General features: G+C 40.2%; 1 protein-coding gene across 6 annotated transcripts in view; it reads right to left on the bottom strand.

The window, feature by feature from the left end:
- Nucleotides 1–21,719, bottom strand: part of akap9 (A kinase (PRKA) anchor protein 9) — a 118,720-nt gene that overhangs the window by 88,759 nt on the left and 8,242 nt on the right. For 5 of the 6 annotated variants that reach the window (XM_081376232.1, XM_081376236.1, XM_081376234.1 and 2 more), the window contains exons 2-5: nt 10,260–10,478; nt 2,922–2,966; nt 1,757–1,813; nt 107–268 (exon numbers count right to left, since the gene is read on the bottom strand). In XM_081376232.1, the coding sequence (XP_081232358.1) occupies nt 107–268; nt 1,757–1,813; nt 2,922–2,966; nt 10,260–10,478 (483 nt within the window). The remainder of the gene's footprint in view (nt 1–106; nt 269–1,756; nt 1,814–2,921; nt 2,967–10,259; nt 10,479–21,719) is intronic. The other variant, XM_081376235.1, reaches the window with a different exon arrangement.

Below are 21,719 nucleotides of genomic sequence, written 5' to 3'. Positions count from 1 at the left end.
TATTTTAATACTCGAAATTCTGTGCGCCTTGTGTTTTCAAACCTGAAACCCGTTGTGTGTGATCGGGCCTAAAGCCAGGAGTGCTGGACGGGGCGAGCACACGCACCTGCTGGCCTCCCTCGGCCCCGAACGCTCTCCTGATCTCCTCCAGCTCGCGGCTCAGCTCCTCGATGGCCAGGCTCTTCGCAGCCAACTCGTCCTCCATGACCTGGATCTGACTCTGAGGCTCAGGCTCCATCTGTGCTTCACACTGGGCGAGATCCTCCTCCTGTGGGAGAAACCAGAACCAGAGCAGAGTCACAACCAGATCCAGAACCAGAACCAGATCCAGATCCAGCACCAGATCCAGAACCAGAACCAGATCCAGATCCAGATCCAGAACCAGATCCAGAACCACTCATTAAACACCCTTTCCACCCAGTGGTGCCGGAGCTCGGTCAGGAGAATCTGGGAAACATCTACTGAATCTCAGGGTTATTATAGTTAACTAAAACATTTTTTGTTAGTTGAAACTAAATAAACGTCAATTGAAATAAAATAAAATATAATTAAAAAAAATATATTTTATTTAGTAAACTTACTTTTCAAATTTATCACAGGGCTATAATAGTTTAAAAAAAAATCTTAAACTTATTTTATTTGTTTATTTTTCAGCTTGTTTATTTATTTTAGCATATCAATATGGAGGGCCTAATTACTCAAAATTAAATCATTAAATAAGTGTTGAAATATTCATAAAGAAATGAATAAAGATACAATACATTTTATTTGGTGATTTAACAATTAACCGAATGATTTTTGTTTTAATAAAAATTGTATTATGTATTATATAACAATTTATTTGAATATTTCAACATTTATTTAATGATTTAATTTTGAGTAATTAGGCCCTCCATATTGATATGCTAAAATAAAAACTAATAAAAAATGACTTAAACCTAATAAAAATGACAAAAACACTCAACAAAATTACTAAAATGGTTATTAAAATTAAAACACATTTTTATATATTTTTTATTAATACTAAATATTATAATAAATATTTACAATAAAAACTATAATAATGTCTTAATTACGGTAAAATAACACTTCTGAATTCTCTCTTCTATATTCTAGTCCCTTTCCTGTCGCTAGCTCAAGGCCGTGTGTCCACAGAAGCGATATCTTTCCTAAGGCAAGCGTACTTTTCCCATTGTTTTAAATGGGAACGCCGCGTATTTACAAACGGCAGAAGCGTGACGAGGCGGACGCCGAGAGTCGAAACAAACGTTAAACTGTGGGTAAAACGCAGCGCTCATCACTGTCGTCCAATCACAGAGGAGGAAGGGCGGGGCAAACACCACAGCGGCCAATCACCACATCCCACTTGTGAAACAGCAACAGATGACAAGCTCTTTACAGTGAATTGACATTTTTATCTTCAGAAACAAACTATCTGTGAAATCAGATGCTAGTAACACTTTCATAGCAGCCAAAGCGTCTCAAACGCCAAGACATTTTCAGAAGAGCATCTGTCGCTTTGCTGGACACGAGGCCTTATTCCCTGTAAAAGCGTTTCTACACGCTCTCCTCCACCAATATAATATACACCCAACAAAATGCCAAGCAGCCCGTGATCTGAGTGAGCGCGGTTAGCATGGCACAGGACGCCAGGGCATTAGCATCTCCCCAGCAGAGCTGAAGGTGAACAGGGGATGATGTGAGGTTAGTGTGTTAGAGGAGCAGAAGAGAGCGGCGCAGCGAGGATCTACTGTACCCCGATCACACAGGACCATGGCAGATCACGGCCTGTCCTCTCCTGGAAACCATTCACCTGTCCGTTCACAACATCACACATGAGAGAGGGCACACACACATCACAGCACAAAACATGACATCATTTACCCGGAAATCCATCACATTCACCCTTCAAATACTGTCATGTGTGCAGAGGTCTCGCTTCTGTAATTCTCAAGGCTGACTCTTAGTAGATTCAGTGTTTTCCTGTATTATATTTCTGTAATAAAATCATTTACTATTTAATTTTATTACCTTATTTCATCTTATTTTAACTGATTTCATTCTATATTTGTACTTTTTCAAGAAAAAGTCACTACAACGTATACAATGATGTATGAAAATAATGTCACAGTCCAACAAATCCTAATGTATAAAAACAATACACATAACTAATATATAAATAAATAAAATAGTTTTGTACTGATAATTGAGGAGAATGTGCTTAATAAAAAATAAATACAATTAATTAATGAATTAATAGTTTTTGTATGGATAACAGGAGAAATGTGCTTAATAAAAATAATTAAATATTTTGTGTATTGATAATTGAGGAGAAAATATGCTTGTAGAAAATAAATTAATACATAAATAAATGAATATGGTTTTTGTATTGGTAATTGAGGATAAATGAGCTTAAAGAAAATAAATAAATAAATAAAGTTTGGATAATTGGAGGAAATGTACCTAAAAAATAAAGTTAAATCGATAGAACAGAACTAGCATTATTAATATTATTATCCTTAATTTTAATAATGTGTATACTATCCATTATTCATATTATAACATGTACTCTGTGTTCATCTGGTTATGGCTTAGGCTGTTCTCAGTAACGCCACAGATCAGCCTCGGTCTCTGTCAAACTTTGGTCTCTTCAAGGTCTTCATAAATTTCAGGCTGGATTTTCAGCCTTCACTGCCTGGCAACCACAGGTCACATGATCACATGATGCATGAGCACAAGAGCAAGGTTTCTGCATCATAACCGTCCACAAGCACAGTTTCATCCCACGAGTCATTAACACAACAAACCTGACTCACTCCACCTGAGCCTGAGAATAACACACACACACACACACACACACACACACACACACACACACACACACACACACACACTGGGGGATGAAGAGTAGCGGATCCTACCTCAGACGAGCAGTCCTCAGCCGTCGTGGAGACTTCACTCTCTGGCTGGAGAAAGAAAACAGAATGAGGTCACGCATGCAATTAGGTGCAGATAATTAAGTCTTCTGTGTTAGTGGGTCACTCATCAAGACCGACACGGTTTTAAAAAACACCCATCCTGAAACGAAAGCAAAGGATGTGAAAGAAACGCACCATCAGAGGACACACACCGTCCTCAGCGCGGCTTTAGGTGCAGACGCATGACCGGCCATGGCGGCCCGTTGCCCTCGTTAGCTTTAGTGGGGCTCGCGGCTAATTACACTGATGCATGAACGCCTGACCTACATCCAGCGTAATCTAGAGACGCGTCCGGCTCAGAGTAACCCAACAGAACCGCTATATGTGTGCGGTACACTGACACTGGAGACATTATCACATGAGAGGAAGATCATCTAGTATGAGGTTACAATGTTCATGACTAGAGCTGGACTGATCAAACTAAGAGAGTGTGGCCATTTTTATTGGTTATATACACTACTGGCCAAACATTTGGAATATTTAAGATTTCCACACAAATCTGAACTGTTTTCAACACTGATAATAATCATAAATGATCATCAAATCCTCATATTAGAGTGATTTCTGAAGGATCATGTGACACTGAAGACTGGAGTAATGATGCTGAACATCCAGCTTTGATCACAGGAATAAATTACACTTTACTGTATATTCACAAACAGATGATTTACATTAGAATAATATTTCATTGTTTTACTGTATTTTTGATCAAATAAATGTAGCCTTGGTGAGCAGAAGAGACTCTTCCAGAAACATTTACTGTTTACTGTACATTTATTTTAACGCACCGCAATAACAAATGTACAACCGATGTACACTCAACGGCTAGAGAATACCCATAATGCACTGTGACGATCGCGCTGAATGAAATCTCGCCAGACCGTCTGACCAGAATATGGCGCTGCAGCCGAATCAATCATCCAGCCATTTTCCAAACCGCTGGTCTAATGTGGCCACAGCATAATTAATATCATACAGATATATAAAGTCCTTTTTACTTGATTATTAAATTAAGGTTTATACATGCTAGTTTACGTGACAGAGTAAACTAACAAATCTTTTCATTACTACTGGAGCTGCCAGTTTCATATAGGTATTAAACAGCAAACAGAGACTATGCAAAAGCAACAGCCCGTCCGGCGAACTAAGTGTCCGCATTCACTTGCTTGTTTTCATTCACTCCTTCAAGCGGACTATATTAGTGGATTAATGCTGGGGATAGTGAATGAGGGTATGAGTGGTGATTTCGAACACAGCCTTTGCGAATTCCTACTTTTCCTCATATATTAGGCAGGGGAAATGGCGTTTAAGTCAGTAAGTGCTCCTCTGCCGCCATCTACTGGTTATAGGGGTAAAAAAAAGAATAATAAAAGTGTCTGTTTGCAACGACGTGTTAGTTTTTCTACATCTTTAAACGTTTAGTTTTACAAATAATCACATTAAAAAAAACATTCAAATTGTATATTCAGAGCTTTGAAGTGCTGGAAAAAGTGTGAAGCACTTTAAAGTCGTCTTTAAAGGCTGCACGAACCCTGAGATGAATAATGTGAAAACATTCGACTCTTTCTGCCACAATACCATGGTTACAGTTCGCTTTACTACATTAAGTCCAAGGTGAATGTTGGTGATCTGTGAACTGAAAAGCCTTCTATAACGCGTTTAATCATTGCACAATGTTTCTACTGGTTTCCATGTTAGCGCTGTCTGATCTGACACAAGAACGCTCCAAATATGCGATGTCGTTAATACGGAGGCGAATATAAGCACTTTCTCACTGGATCTCCAAGCGCTGTGCAGCACCGGTGTAGTGTGAGCGAGATCGGCTTGAGTAAACGTGTTTTCAACATTGCTCTGAGAGATGATAAACGGCTCAAACGAGAAGCGCGGTTTCGTTTAGCTTTCGTTTCGTTTGCCGTCTAATGTTTCTCATATGCAACAGAAAAGGCAGCTCTTATCAGTTGGGAACGTCTAACAAAACTCAGTCGCAGTGGCAGGAAAGAGGGTCGCTAAACCTGAGCATTCGGTCGCAGTCTGGAAGCCTGTACGAGTTAAACGTGTCTGGTAATGTGCGGCAGACTTAAACCCATCAGACATGCATATTCACCGTAACCATAGTGTAATTTCTGCGGTCTGCTTTTCCTCTGTCAGATTTCAGCACAGTCACAAGCGCTGTTTCCATGGCAACCGCTGCAGGAGGAAGTTACATGACCACTCGAAACTTTGCCGTGCTAATTTAAATAATGTACACTTGGTCAACTACACATTACACTATTTTTTTCTCCTTGGAAACGGTGCCGTCGGAGTTACATAAGCAAACTCAATCAGAGGAGTCTTGCAAGACTGTGCCTGGGTTTAAGAGGATTGTTTTTTACTTCAAACATGAGACGGAGCCGCATAATCTCCGTTAGTGTCCTGGAGAAACCAGTGTTGATGAAGCACACGGTGCATTCAGAGCCGAGAGAAAAGAGGGAGAAGTGCTGCTATTCTGCTGCAAGGACACCGGATCACACACACACACACACACACACTCAAACACACACACTTAACCAGTTCAAACGCAGTTGTCTGTTGCCTGGGCAACCACTAATTTCACACTCATCTGTAACTACAAATACAGCCTAAACCTGCCAGGCTTTAAAAACATCTACGCATTTATAATCGCATTCATTTAGCATGAGAGCTGCGAAGAAAAACATTCTGTGTACATAATATACATATATATCCATATACATACATACAGTAGTCAACATTTGAAGTGGATCAAAACCTTTCATGAACTTTTTTATCCACTTCAAATGTTGACTACTATATATATAAAAGTCTGTCTGTCAATAGAGTACCATTTTATATATATATATTTTCATGTTTAATTGTGCACTGAACGTGACTTATCTTCATAACTCGCTGATTTTGTCATCTTAGTAAACAGATTTTGAAGGATGTTTCAAGTTTTTCCTGCAAAAGCTAATCTCAGGGTAAATGTAGGTGTCTTTCCAGAGGAGGACACTTGGAGACTCCACAAGGAGTCCATAAAATTCATAAATTTACGCACACCAAAGCATGTCATCGCAATCGTCTTTGTAGTCAGGTTCATTATATTCAGATTTTAACCTTTGTGGGAATTTTTTGGGGATTTACTAAACTATACATTTTTGGAAAGGTTATTGTATAAGGAGGCAGAAAATCAATGTTTGCATTTGCTCAGATGTCTATATGGCGGCCATATTGAAGTTAAAAAAAATGGCCGCCATAAAATGTAAAATTGTAATATCTCGACTTCTGAATAAACTGGAATGTTGATTTTTACTGCTAAACTCACACTGTAAGGGTCAAGGAATCCAATGGTGCTAGTTACACTTTACCATATTGACCCTTCGATGCATGAGTAGGAAAAAAATGAGTAGGAAAATGTGGTTGTTTCCTTGCAATATCTTTGTAATGAAAAGTTATGATTTCATATTCCAGCTGTTCTTCAAAAAAATATTTTTTATATCACTCATTAAAACATTTAATATTTATTTTGGGAATTACAAAGACATGCACATTGCAAACCTACTAGAAAGGGTTCTGAGAGTGATCCACACACAAAGTAGTTCCTGTTGAAAGATTTTATTTGCAGTGATGTTTTGAGCCAATTGCCCTTCCTCAGACTTGCTATATCAGACTACAGAGCATCTAACACATGTATAGTAAGCATTATTTTCATTTTACCTCAGAAAATATGTTATACATTTCAACAACATATTCATACATATATGACTACAGCTAACTAAGCTAGCTAATATTACTGTATAGTGTGTGTCATATATGACTTTTGCTCCTCAGACTTCTGATATACTGGGATAGTTGTTTTGGAACACACAACATATTATATCAGCTGTGTCATCCCTCAAGAATATTGTTTTACAGAGCATCTGGTACATGTATAGTAAGTAGCATATTATCTTAATTTTTTACCTCAGAATGTCATATTCCAACAACATATACATTTATGACTGCTGCTAACAGGTTGCTAACATTACTGTATAGTGCGTGTCAGTGTCATAAATGACGATTGTTTGAAAGAGTATTTTTTCCCCTACAAATTAGCCTACTTTATTGTAAGCTAACACTAGCTAAACTAGCTAGCTAATATTAGGCTACTGTATGTACGAGTACATCAGGATTTATGGGAAGTGTTCCCGGTTCCCGTTGACCTAATCTATGCAGCCTTTAGTGCTTTAAGTAAGTAATCAGCACTATTTTAAAATTTATACGATGTTTAATAGGGAGCCAATGCAGTCTTGGCAGAACTGGGCTAATATGGTCATATTTCCTGGTTCTAGTAACAACTCAAACTGCGACATTTAGGTCCAGCTGTAGTTTGTTTATTAAGCGTGCAGGGCAACCACCCCGTAGAGCATTACAATAATCTAGCCTTGATGTCATGAATGCATGAACTAATTGTTCCGCATTTGTCAATGAGAGCATATGCCGTAATTTAGATATATTTTTAAGATATATTTAAGAAGGGGTATGTCAAGCTGAGGAGTCCATTAGCTGGAAGCAGTGCATTTTCTGCCAGTCTGATGATAAAAAGAAAGGAGTCCTGGTCTAACACCCTAGATTAGAGTCCTATATGGTCTCATTCTTCAGGTAGTTCAAGAGAGGGCCAGTTTGAATGATGGGAACTATGTCCAAGTACAAAGGTGACTGCAAAACTGCACACCAGAAACAGTGTGCACAGAGAAGGCAGTCTGGCATCGCTCCTGTCACTCAAGTGCAACTAATAAGGTTGAAATACAATGTGCAAGAGACCACAATGCACATGCTTTAGCTACAGAACACTACACTGCCAAAAAGCGTGGACAGAAAAGAAGAAGCACAGAAATGGCTGAGCCAGACCCCTCAACATCTGGTTCTTCATTGCCATTCACACAATCCCATACAAATCCACTGGATAAGTGATGGCATCTCTTCTGCAAACATAGGGCAGAAAGTGACTAGCTCCCTCCAACACTTGGAGCTCTGAAGCAGCACATCTTGAGAGTCCATGCCCAAACAAGAGTATGGGCACAGGCAGCTAGCCTGGTCCTACCAGACTCTCATAAATTTTATTTGTACAGAGAGTCTGGCCACTCTCCATTGACAAGCGTTAACTTCCTTGAAGGCGGGTACTCTGTTGAAGTTTAAAACTATTGGCTAACGTTTGGTCGTGACGTATGTCTACAACTCAAACTAGCGCACCTCAACGTCATCGTTCTCAGCCACTCCCTCTGTTCGCTGATTGGACCGCCAAAAATTTGGCCGGAGAAAACCCAAGAATATACCGCAAACCCAGACGGAGTACTGAAGGAAAATTAAAATTGAGCGAAAGTACGTAGGAGGGCGGAGCCAGGCTAACAGGCAGCCATTGCTCTGCAGGATCCACAGCTAGATCCTCTGCAAAACGGATACTTCAAACACTCGCATGCTCAAACCAGTGACCACAGAGGTCCTCCCAGCCCCAAAGGCCATCCTTGAGTTGGTTCAATGCTAGTGTAAATCTGACTGCTCTTCTGGGAGGTGCTCCTACAGAGCTAAGGACTTAGCCTGTACTGACATGTGTCAGTGCAGCAGCCAGTGCCAGAATGATGACGCTTCCCAAGCCGTGATGTATGAAAGCGATGATGATTATGAGAAACTGTCTAACTAAAAAGGTTGCTTAATCATGTCGATAGTTCACGAACATCCATGTTTTACATTAGCGAATTTTAAACTCTTCAATAAAAGGAACTCTGAGATATCTGACCAACTGCTTGTGATGTTAAGTCTTTTTACCCAAATTGTGGATGTATTTCAATGGGATGATACAAAAACATGGTTTTTGAGGAACATGAAATATTAAATGCAAACAATTTTTCATTACAATGATATTGCAAGAAAACAACCACACCGGGTCATTTTTGACCCACTTATGCATCTATGGGTTAATGTGGCAAAGTCTTGTAGCTTTGTAACTAGCACCATTGGATTCCCTGACCCTGAAAATGTGGGTTTAGCAGTTAAAATCAACATTCCAGCTTATTCAGAAGCCGAGATATTACAAATTAAAGTTTTACGGCGGCTATTTTTTTTTTAATTCAATATGGCCGCCACATAGACATCTGGGCAAATGCAAACATTGATTTTCTGACTCCTTATACAATAACCTTTCCAAAAATGTATAGTTTAGCAAATCCCCCAAAAATTCCCACAAAAATATATAGTGAACCTGACTATTGCCTTGATTTTAATCGTCATCCGTCAAAACATTACTAGCGAAACGCTGGTTTGCTTCGTCCAGCCGAGAACCGTAGTTTGCGTTTCATCTGGCCACAAAATAGTCACAAAACACAGAAGTTTGTCTGAGCTTGTCAAGATTAGAAAAATAGTTTATTCTAAAACAGGGCAGTGAACTTCGTGATATGAGACATGACTCCGCCCACTGGGGGGAGGAGCCCACTAAAGGGGTTTAAGTACAGTTTCCATGGTAACGCGATGTCATATTTCAAACCAGTTTTCACAGAATTAATGAATGAGTGTTTAAGCTTTCGAATGATACCTAATTTACTCATTTGTGATTGAAAAAATGGCAATAAACAAAAACACTGCCAGTTAAAGTCCCCCTGTGGTGTAGATCCAGCTTTTAATGTTGTTTATGTGTCTATGTGGTGTTTTTAATCTGCTTTAAGTCAAACCATGTGTAAATTCATAAGTCGACAGCATTGCTGAGTATTTCCTCCTTAAAACTGCAGTGAACCAAAGACAGTCTCAAAAACACGCTTTGAAATCGCTGGTGTTTCTGACGTCACAAACTACCTTGTAACCAATCAGATCAACGTGTGATCGTCAACCAGTGGATCTGAGTGGAGTGGAGTGGAGGCGGGGCTCATTTGCATATTCATAGAACCACGCATACTAAATGAGGCAAGGGTGTCGAGTTACAGTCAAGATACTTTAAGGCATAAAGACTTTTTTATCAAGGAAAAAACATTTAAATATGTCATTTTGGTGAGTTTTAAGGGATAAAATGATTGACTACAGGGGACTTTAACAGGTTAAACAGCTGCAACAAACTGCATTTGAACTGAACGTGTGTATTAAAGTAAGTGTGCAAAACGGCCCATGTCATGTAAACATCTTAATCTGAGAGGTTCACCACTGAATACATGTAGTAATAAACTTCTGGCGTACATGTAAACGTAGCCAGTGATCATGTGTTCTCTGTGTGTAGATAAAGGAGTGATGGTAATGTACGTGATGCTGAACTCCTCGGCTCACCTCTATGGTGTAGGTCTGGTCATGTGTGACGGTTTCTCCGCTGCGCAGGGTCTTCGAGAGGGAAAACACAGTGTTCTGATCTCCCGCCTGCTCGTCTCCCTCATCCCGGCTCGGCTCCTCTCTCAGACGCTCCTCTACATCAGACTCAGGCTTCTTTCTCTTCTTCTTCTGCTTCTTCTGGCCATCGGATTGAGCCTTCCTCTGCCGGTACTCGGCCAGCTGTTAGAGACGAGACACAAACACACACTCATGAGCCACAAAAACACACACACCAATCAAACGATTGTTCAAAAACCGGTAAAAAGACCCACGGTAAAGCGACAGAGTTTTGTGAAGTTGAGGCGAATCATGATTGTTGATCAACACCGTAACCTTCCTGCGTTGTGTCATAGCAAATCCTCTGCTCTAACAGGATTAGCACCACAGACGTGCATTAAGACGGACATCTGTTTCCTCAATATGCGAGCGCATACGGTGACATCTTTCTGTTCATCACTCATTTGAAGCGTAAATCGTGTTTGAGAGGGAATAAGAGCTGGAGAACATGAACATGCACATCAGGATCGCATGAGTCGTGAAGCTTGAGCTGGAAGCGGGATCTTCCGGCACTGAGGTGCGTGTCACCTGAGCAGCTCACCTGATTACCTTACTGACCCAAATACTCCACCTCAAGATCCTGGGCAGATTAATGCCGGAATTAAGACAGAATATTTACTTTCTTAATGTCTCTGATTTTACACATACATTTTGTTTGCATTTTGCAGATGTGTTTATCCAACGGTCGACATGCATTCCCTAGGAATCAAACTCATGACTTTGGCATAGCTAGCACCATCATCTACCGTTTGAGCTGAGGAACGATCAATCCCTCTTACTTCTCAACCTCTTTCCAGACCTCATTTTTAATCAATTCCCAAATGAATAAGATGTGCCTCCCTACATTTTTTCCTCTTTAAAGAGCCCATATTCTGCCCTTTTACAAACTCCTGATGTTGTGTTCAGGCTCTACTAGAACAGGTTTTCCTGCTTGAATGTTGATTATTCTCCTCATATTCTCCATTGTTGCGGCTCCTCTCTTCCCAGTCTGTCAGTAACGCTCTGTTTACTTCCTGTCTCTATGAAGCCCCTCCCTCTGAAAAGCACACTGTGCTCTGATTGGTCGGCTGGATCAGTGTGTTGTGATTGGTTGAGCGCTTCAAGTGTGTTTGGGAAATGTCCCGCCCCTTTCCATAACCGCCAGTTTAACACACTACTAACTAACTCAACCAGGCCCCGCCCCTTTATTCTGCGCATTAATTATTATAATGAGGAATATTGTGATGTGTTCCGGAAGAAGCTCAAGACTACAGTGGAGGCATTTCAGGAGTTCAGGAACACTGACACTGATATAGAGAAGAGCTGGAGAGCTTTCTCATGATCACACAGCAACATCACACACTGAAGAGAGATGAAGATGGAGGAAACCACCCCATTAAATAACCTTATTCAGAAACACAGCACACAACAGAAGTAATGCGAGTCATTTCATATAGTTTAACACACGGATAATCAGAACAGCGGCGTCTGTGACTGAACACACACCCGTACATCACAAAACCACCTGTCGACACACACACACACACACACGTCTGCAGAGAGACACACACACTCACTCACACACACACCTGTCTGCAGAAAGACACACACACCTCTCTGCAGAGAGACACACACACACACACGTCTGCAAAGAGACACACACACACACACACACACACACACACTCACACACACACCTGCCTGCAGAGAGACACACACACACACACACACACACACACTCACTCACTCTCTCACACACACACACTCACACACACACCTGTCTGCAGAGAGACACACACACACACACACACACACACACACACACACACACAGCTGTCTGCAGAGAGACACACACACACACACAGCTGTCTGCAGAGAGACACACACACACACACGTCTGCAAAGAGACACACACACACACACACTCACACACACACCTGCCTGCAGAGAGAGAGAGACACACACACACACACACACACACACACTCACTCACTCACTCTCTCACACTCACACACACACACCTGTCTGCAGAGACACACACACACACACACACACACACACACACACACACGTCTGCAAAGAGACACACACACACACACCTGCCTGCAGAGAGAGAGACACACACACACACACACACACACACACACACACACACATACTCACTCACTCACTCTCTCACACTCACACACACACCTGCCTGCAGAGAGAGAGAGACACACACACACACACACACACACACACACACACACACTCACTCACTCACTCTCTCACACTCACACACACACCTGTCTGCAAAGAGACACACACACACACACTCACACACACACCTGCCTGCAGAGAGAGAGAGACACACACACACACACACACACACACACTCACTCACTCACTCTCTCACACTCACACACACACCTGTCTGCAGAGAGACACACACACACACACACACACACACACACACACACACACAGCTGTCTGCAGAGAGAGAGAGACACACACACACACACACACACACACACACACACACACATACACAGCTGTCTGCAGAGAGACACACACACACACACACACTCACTCTCTCACACACACACACACACACCTGTGAGACACTCATACACGTCTGCAAAGAGACACACACACTCACACACACACACACACACACACCTGTCTGCAGAGAGACACACACACACACAGCTGTCTGCAGAGAGAGAGACACACACACACACACACACACACACACACACACACACAGCTGTATGCAGAGAGACACACACACACACACTCACTCTCTCACACACACACACACACACACACCTGTGAGACACTCATACACGTCTGCAAAGAGACACACACACTCACACACACACACACACACACACAGCTGTCTGCAGAGAGACACACACACACACACTCACTCTCTCACACACACACACACACACACAGCTGTTTTGCGAGAGCAACAACACGTCTCACTGCTTTCATCAGACTCCAGATCACACAAGTTCATATGGGATTTACTGGGATTTACATTTACTTTTAATTAAATGCATCACAGACGTGGTAATAAATAAATAAATACATAAATAAATAAAGGCATAATGAAATGACAGCATAAATACGGTGAGGACATACATTTAATCATGCAATCTGAAATGTTAAATACCAGATAATTATGCCTTAAAATTAAAAGCCTCATATTTACACCATAAACAAAAAGCTAATATGCATAAAGCAAATCATTATACCATAAAAATAAACACATCATGTAATATTGCATCAATGAACATAAGCATAATTGACTACAAATATAGCCTATAAATAAATATCACGTGAAAAGTACTTATTTATGTAAAAAAATAAGAGTGACTTATTTAGAGGAATTTGTTTATTTATTGGCATATTCTATGAAATATTTAATTATTTCATTATATATTGATTTAATGTAGTCGGTTAAATCCCTCAATGAGTTTCAACACAGAAAGCTAAGCTGTTTTTAGCACACACAGGGCTCCAGACTGCGACCAAATGGTCGCATTTTGCGACCAAAATTTGAGAGTGTGCGACTAAATTTTACATCCAGTCGCACATGTGCGACCAGTAAATTTCATCTCGTTCATAGTGGGCGACAACCGTCGTCGCGTCTGCGATGCTTTGTTTACGACATCACGACAATTAATTTTTTAACGGTCCTCCATGAAGGGTTCCGAGTGAATGAGTGTGTGTGTGTGTGTGTGTGCGCCCGCGCGCGAGTGAGTGAGTGAGCGAGCGAGCGAGCGAGCGAGAGAGAGTGAGAGAGTGTGTGCGTGCGTGTGTACATGTGCGAGTGAATATGTGTGTGAGACGGCTCGAGATGACTGGTCGTAAAGCAATGTGTAGTCTGACAATGTTTCTTGTCCAGGACATGACAAGATTTTTAGGAGTCGAGACTCGAAATCGTGTAATCTGATACATTGACTGTAGTAACAGACAAAAAAATTGCGTATTCTGAACCAGACATAACTATAACTATGGTATACTGTGGTTATGAAAGTAGCCTACACATCTTTTTACAGCACTTCAAAACTATATCCTATTAAAATATTTTTTTTTTATGTGTCGACCAAAACATTTTTGTTCATCCTTTAAAGATTGTCTCTATTTATAAAACTGAAAGTTTCAAGAAGTAGGAAAACTCACACTTATTTTTTTTTTAAAGAAGACTAAATTACCATTGTAAACAGCTGCTGAGGGTGCTTATTGGCTATTTTCACTCCCTAATATCTATTTTGTCACTCATTTTGCTTTTGAAATAATATTAAGACATTATGAAGGATAATAATTAAATTTAACTTTATCTATACACCTCAAATTTAGCTCAGTGCTTTGTCATCCCACAGTGCTACCAAATACTTTCTGTAGAACTTAAGAGCCGCGGCCCTCAGATGTTAGTCTGGAGCCCTGTGATCTTAAAATAAAACTGCACCATAATTTCTGTACGCTTAATCTATTTATTATCAAAGCATTTGTCTGTAATAGTTATTTAGGGGGAAAATGTGAAGGTGTGCCCCTAAATTTTCTGCTTGCGCTCCTAAAATTTTAAGTCAGGGGCTACAGCGCTCCTAATAAAAAAAGTTAGTCTGGAGCCCTGACACAACACCACACTCATGACCTCGAGACGACGCACTGAAATACACTCATAACTCCTTCAGAAATTATTTGCCATAATTTGTCACAGTTCCATAAAGTGCTTCACAACCCTTCTCACGCTCTACAGCATCTCCGACTGGACATCAGGAGCGCTCGGACATTTACCCAGAAGCCCCCTCTCTCACGCTCAAGAACATGAGTGAGAAACACATTTCACATTTCCCAGAAAACCTCTTAACGCCGAGCCGAAATGCAGCCGATTAAAGAGAGTCTCTGTTGCTGTTGCCATGGCGACGGGCCAGGAATCCGGCACGCGCTTTTACATTATTTATGTAAACAAGCAAAAAGAGCGTTCGGACTAATGTACGTCCATTACAGTGAATGAACACTAATGAGTCTGAACACACACACACTCCTGATGACTGTGTTCAACAAGTGCTGATCCCGGATCAGAGGCATCCCGCGGGATCAGAGCACCAGTGTCTCTAGGATACAGCAAAGACTCCTGGGAAAGTTCAACCGGAGAAACAAAACAGCTTCACAAAGGCCAGCGGCTGTAAAAACACCCCAAACACACGCAGAACACACACACATGCAACAGAGAAACACACTCACACACTATATGTGGCAACTATGATGGTTGATGTGTAAAGAATTAGCATGATTTTAACGGTAAAAACAGGAAGTTTCTGTACTATATACGGTGATTAACTGTCATAGATCTAACCGTACATTTAATATAATTTTACAGTAAAGTACCGTTAATTTACAGAGTTTGGAAGTGAAAAAAAATGTTACTGTATAATTTCGCACAATCTCCTCACATTTGATGTATTTTTGCTGAAATAACTTTGTTTCTTCATAGTTTTTCCTAGTCAGTTGTGTACATTAGGGTTTTATGTTACATTTAATGTTGTTAAATTAATGTTTATTGCATTTTTAAAATGTCGTGTGTTTGTGTGAATGACACTGAATCTTCTATATGTGAATATTAACTTTCCCAGCTTGTGTTAAAGATGTTTGTGATGAGCTCTGTTTCATCATGTGACTCATCTCCACTGTGATTGGTTGTTGTCAGTGTATTACAATAATCCAGAACAGATATTAGCACTTTAATCAATCGGTAAATTAACATTATATCAGTGAAATAAGTTTTTTTACTGTAAATTTAAGTTAAGTTTGCTGCTATACCGTATTTTTTACGGTACATTTCTACTGCCCATTTTTTACTGTAAATTTAACGTTGTTTTTGTTTTTGTTTTACAGTTTTGTCTGATAAAAAAAAAAAAAAGATCCACACTTCATCCAAGGCCAAACACTTTACATTTACATGATTTATTAACATTAATAATTGTTAATATAAGTTAAAAAATAAATAAAACATAGTTGTTCATGTTAGTTCACTGTGCATTGACTAATGTTAACAAAAATGTGGCTTTTAAAAATGAATCAATAAACGCATTAGAAGTATTGTTCTTACTGTACGCGTTCCCTCTCCCACAGGCCGACTGCAGGACACGTACAGCGTGAGTCTGATGATGTGTGACAGGGGAACGGTAAAGTGCATTTCTGTGAGCCTCAGAGTAAAACCCCAGAATGCAGCAGCGGGAGCCGGAAGCCAAGCAATCGCACAGCTTGAAATTACATTTAATTTGTTTTTCCCCACAAAGGCTGGCATTAATCTGTGGGTTATCTAACCAGCGTCTCCTGCGGACACACACTCGGCCTCTGAGACGTGCGGCTGGAGCTCCCCTGCTCGTTCTTTCAGGAAATTAATGCTTTCATTCTGCAAACACGCATTAAATTCATCAAAAATTACATTTAATGTTACAAAAGATTCTATTTCAAAATAAATGCTGTTCTTTAAAACTCTCTATTCATCAAAGAATCCTGAGAAATAAAACGTATCACGGTTTTCAACACTGATAATAATCATAAGTGTTTCTTGAGCATCAGACCCTCCTATTAGAGTGATTTCTGAAGGATCATGTGACACTGAAGACTGGAGTAATGATGCTGAACATTCAGCTTTGATCACAGGAATAAATTACACTTTACTGTATATTCACATAGAAAACAGATGATTTACATTACAATAATATTTCACTGTTTTTACTGTGTTTTTGATCTAATAAATGTAGCCTTGGAGAGCAGAAGAGACTCTTCCAGAAACATTATAAATGATACTGACCCCAAATGTTTTAATGTTTACTGATCCAACAACACACATTATCAACTAGGGCTGGGCGATATGGCAAAAATATCATATCACGATTTTTTTCAGGAAAATCACGATTCACGATTTTAACACGATTCTTTTTTATGTTGGTTTTATTATTTTGTGACTGAGCATTACAGCCAAACCAGGGCTCCAGACTAACTTTTTGCCTTGGTTGCACTGGTGCGCCTAACTTTTTTATTTAGGTGCACCCAAATTTTTCCTCGGCTGTATCACCTTTAACGCCACAATTTTAAGGTCACCTTTTTATCACGCTCTATACACATTCATATATATTATGTAAATGAATTTAAACAAGAAGGTGTAGGTAAAAACTTTTATTTATTTTTTGAAGCACAATTATTAACGGTATTCCTACTCTTACCGATACTGCTTATCGATACAGTACTTTAACTGTATTCTTATGGTTCTTTTTGTTTTATATGTAATAAACAAAGATAAACAATAGATAAACAAAAGATAAACAATTAAACAAAGATACACTTTATATAGGCCTACACAGTGCTTTAATTTCAGGAAGACCTACTACTGTTCAGGCATGGTCTAAAAAGAAATCTAATAAAGTAATAAAATGTAAAATAACACTGTAAAATTTATCATAAATAGATTAATGCTTATTAAAGCTGAAGTTATTCTTTCAAGAGCTGTGAGTGATTTTTCTCTTGTTGTTTGATTTGCAGTAATGGCGCAATCGTCAACATGTTTATTAGACTGCGGCCCCTTTAAGACCGGGTGCAGATCTAATAGGCTACTGATGCACCATATTCTCCCAACTATTTCCATAACCACGTCCATTTAAGACATAAACTGTTTTTAGTGAATCTCAAAGCCGGTAATTTTGACACGCTTTTGTGTACAATTGATCGTTTAGACGCGCACAATCTGCACATGAAACCGAAAGTATAATTTGCTTGTCTCGGTCTGTTTCGGAGCGCGCGCCGCCATGCGAACAACATCTCTTGCGCAGATTTGTGTGTTTTTAATAGCTCTTTCAATTATTAAACGCGTCCCGCAATTTAGCAACAGTAGCTAGACTGCATTTACAACAATCACCGATCGTGCTGATTCTGATTCTGAGTGTCAGGGAGAAATGACAGCGTAATGCTGCGAAGGGAAGAAGTTGCGCGTAGTTAGATAGTTTTTAATGGTTTTACCTCAATATGTTATTTTTTATAATCTTTGGAAGCCGGAATTTAAAATAAAATCAGACTAATATAACAGACCTTAAGTGTAACCAGGCTACGTTTGAATGTTTAATTCTGTCCTCCGTCGTCACTCATTAAGCAGGGCTGTCGTGTTGTGCGAGCTGTGGCATCGCGTGAGAGAAGAGTGTGAGTTCCGTCAAAGGAGAACAAACGCCAACAAACGTTCGTGGAGAGGCAGCGGATGCGAGGACGTTAGGTGCACCGGTGCGACCTAGGAAAAATGTTAGTCGCACACTTACAAAATTTGGTCGCATATGCGACCAAATTGGTCGCACTCTAGAGCCCTGCAAACTAATGTCCATATTTTAAAAACAAAGCCTTAGGTAACAAAATATAAAATAAAAAATAATGGCAGACAGGGGCAAAGATAAAAATATTTGTCATTATTTTCTTTGTTATTAAATATTAAGATCAAAGATACATATTACACATACACAACCTAATATACAAATTAAATAAACAGTGCTTTATGTTTTCAGCTACAGGTGTATTTAACAAAAGCATTAAAGGGGCATTATGCAAGTCTGAGTGTTTTTTCTCTACGAGCTCCCCCTAGTGTCTGGTAGTATAACGCTTTCAAACACTTGTCGTAAAAACGAACTGTTGTCCCCCCCCCCCCTCGCCACAAGCAACCCAGCTGATCAGAGGAACCGGCTGTTATGTCTACCGAGGCAAGTAAAGCAATACTTTCTTTCCAACTGATGGCGATTTTTTTATTTATTGTGTTGTCATGCATACTAGTATTTTTACCGGGAACGAACGATATGAACGAGGCGAACTACTGCTTTCATGTTTGTTTGTTTGTTTGTTTTTGGGAGAATGGGCATGAGCATTAAAAATATATATATCGGAGGCTAATATTTGTCTAAAGTTATATTAGCAAGGTCTATAAGTTCATCTGGTAGAATGATGGTTTAACTTTGCTTGTCTAAGAAAACATCAGAACGTTTTTTCTAGCTCGATCATGATATGTGCAACATTTTGCGCGTCTGATATTGCCTAACGTTACTATCAGACGCATTGACTTAGTGACATAAAATAAAAGTGTAAGTTACACAAATAAAACCGACAGAGGAACGGCCAAACAACTACAGAAATCAAACGTGTTTGCTATGACAATGCTAACATCAAAGTTATAGTATCTAGCGTACTAGTAAGCCCCTAACAGACAGCGATCATAATAAAAACCTTTACAGACAATAGCAAACATCCTGAGGTCACAATTACTTGAAATTTAAATATTAAACACAGTTTATTCCAAAGATACTTAACTTACAAGTGCAACAGCAATAAGACCAGGTCAGCATCCGTTTTGCAGGCTTCTGTTTCTCTCAGTTCTCACCGTTCTGAAAAAGCCGGTCCGATATATTTACTCGAGTCCGACTTCTTGCTCGGTCAGTCTCCCGTTTCCTCTTTCGTTGGTCCTCCGACAAAGATTTCCTAGCTTTTTACAGGCTCAGCCATAACTCAATCTATCATTGCCCTTTGCTTATAGCTAGCCGGTGCTTGAATGGGGGTGTGTACGTGTGCAGTGCCGTCAAGCAATTCGTTACACCGCGAGACCTGATATCACGCGATACTTCCTGACACCGACCCGCGTCCCAAAGTTGCAAGTAATGCTCAAATATATATGTATTATAATATGGACCAAACAATTACTGCCGACAGATAACGCGGATCAGAGCGAGGTCACACAAACATGTGCGCTGCTGTTAATTAAGATCATGATAGCGGAGTGTGTAGGACGCGTTTAATTATGCAGACGCTTCAGTTTCATTATAATATCTCTTGAGTGACACTGAGTGCGTTTACTGGCCAAGCCAATTATCCTAGAATTACCCCTCTCGTTATCCACAGCTTTTAGCCTGCAATCACAACACACACACACGCACACACACACACACTCACGCACTCTCACGCACAAGCAAACATACACACGCGCACACACAAACATATGCACGCACAAGAAAACACACAAACACTGAAAAACAAACACACACACTCACTCAAACTCTCACACACATACTCACTCAACCCTCACACACTCACACACAAGCAAACATACACACGCGCACACACAAACATATGCACGCACAAGAAAACACACAAACACTGAAAAACAAACACACACTCACTCAAACTCTCACACACATACTCACTCAACCCTCACACACTCACGCACAAGCAAACATACACACGCGCACACACAAACATATGCACGCACAAGAAAACACACAAACACTGAAAAACAAACACACACTCACTCAAACTCTCACACACATACTCACTCAACCCTCACACACACACTCACACACTCTCACGCACAAGCAAACATACACACGCGCACACACAAACATATGCATGCACAAGAAAACACACAAACACTGAAAAACAAACACACACACTCACTCAAACTCTCACACACATACTCACTCAACCCTCACACACACACTCACACACTCTCACGCACAAGCAAACATACACACGCGCACACACAAACATATGCATGCACAAGAAAACACACAAACACTGAAAAACAAACACACACACTCACTCAAACTCTCACACACATACTCACTCAACCCTAACACACACACACACACACACACACACACACACACACAAACATAAGCACGCACAAGAAAACACACACACACAAACACTGAAAAACAAACACACACACTCACTCACTCAAACTCTCACACACATACTCACTCAACCCTCACATACACACAGGAATTATCCCTCTCGTTATCCAGAGCTTTTAGCCTACATTCACAACACACACACACTCACACACTCTCACACTCTCACACTCACACACTCACACACTCTCACACACTCTCGCACAAGCAAACATACACACAAACACTGAAAAACAACTCTCACACACATACTCACTCAACACTCACACACAAACATATGCATGCACAAGCAACAGCATGCACATACACTTGTGCACACGCGCGCTAGACTTGTAGTCAAGAGACCAAGACCAAAAGCGTGTCAAAATTACCGGCTTTGAGATTCACTAAAAACAGTTTATGTCTTAAATGGACGTGGTTATGGAAATAGTTGGGAGAATATGGTGCATCAGTAGCCTATTAGATCTGCACCCGGTCTTAAAGGGGCCGCAGTCTAATAAACATGTTGACGATTGCGCCATTACTGCAAATCAAACAACAAGAGAAAAATCACTCACAGCTCTTGAAAGAATAACTTCAGCTTTAATAAGCATTAATCTATTTATGATAAATTTTACAGTGTTATTTTACATTTTATTACTTTATTAGATTTCTTTTTAGACCATGCCTGAACAGT

Source organism: Scardinius erythrophthalmus (assembly GCF_964197995.2).
Source record: "Scardinius erythrophthalmus genome assembly, chromosome: 10".
Taxonomy (NCBI): domain Eukaryota; kingdom Metazoa; phylum Chordata; class Actinopteri; order Cypriniformes; family Leuciscidae; genus Scardinius; species Scardinius erythrophthalmus.
Note: the sequence above shows the minus strand (reverse complement) of the source record. Positions and strands in the feature narration are given on the sequence as shown.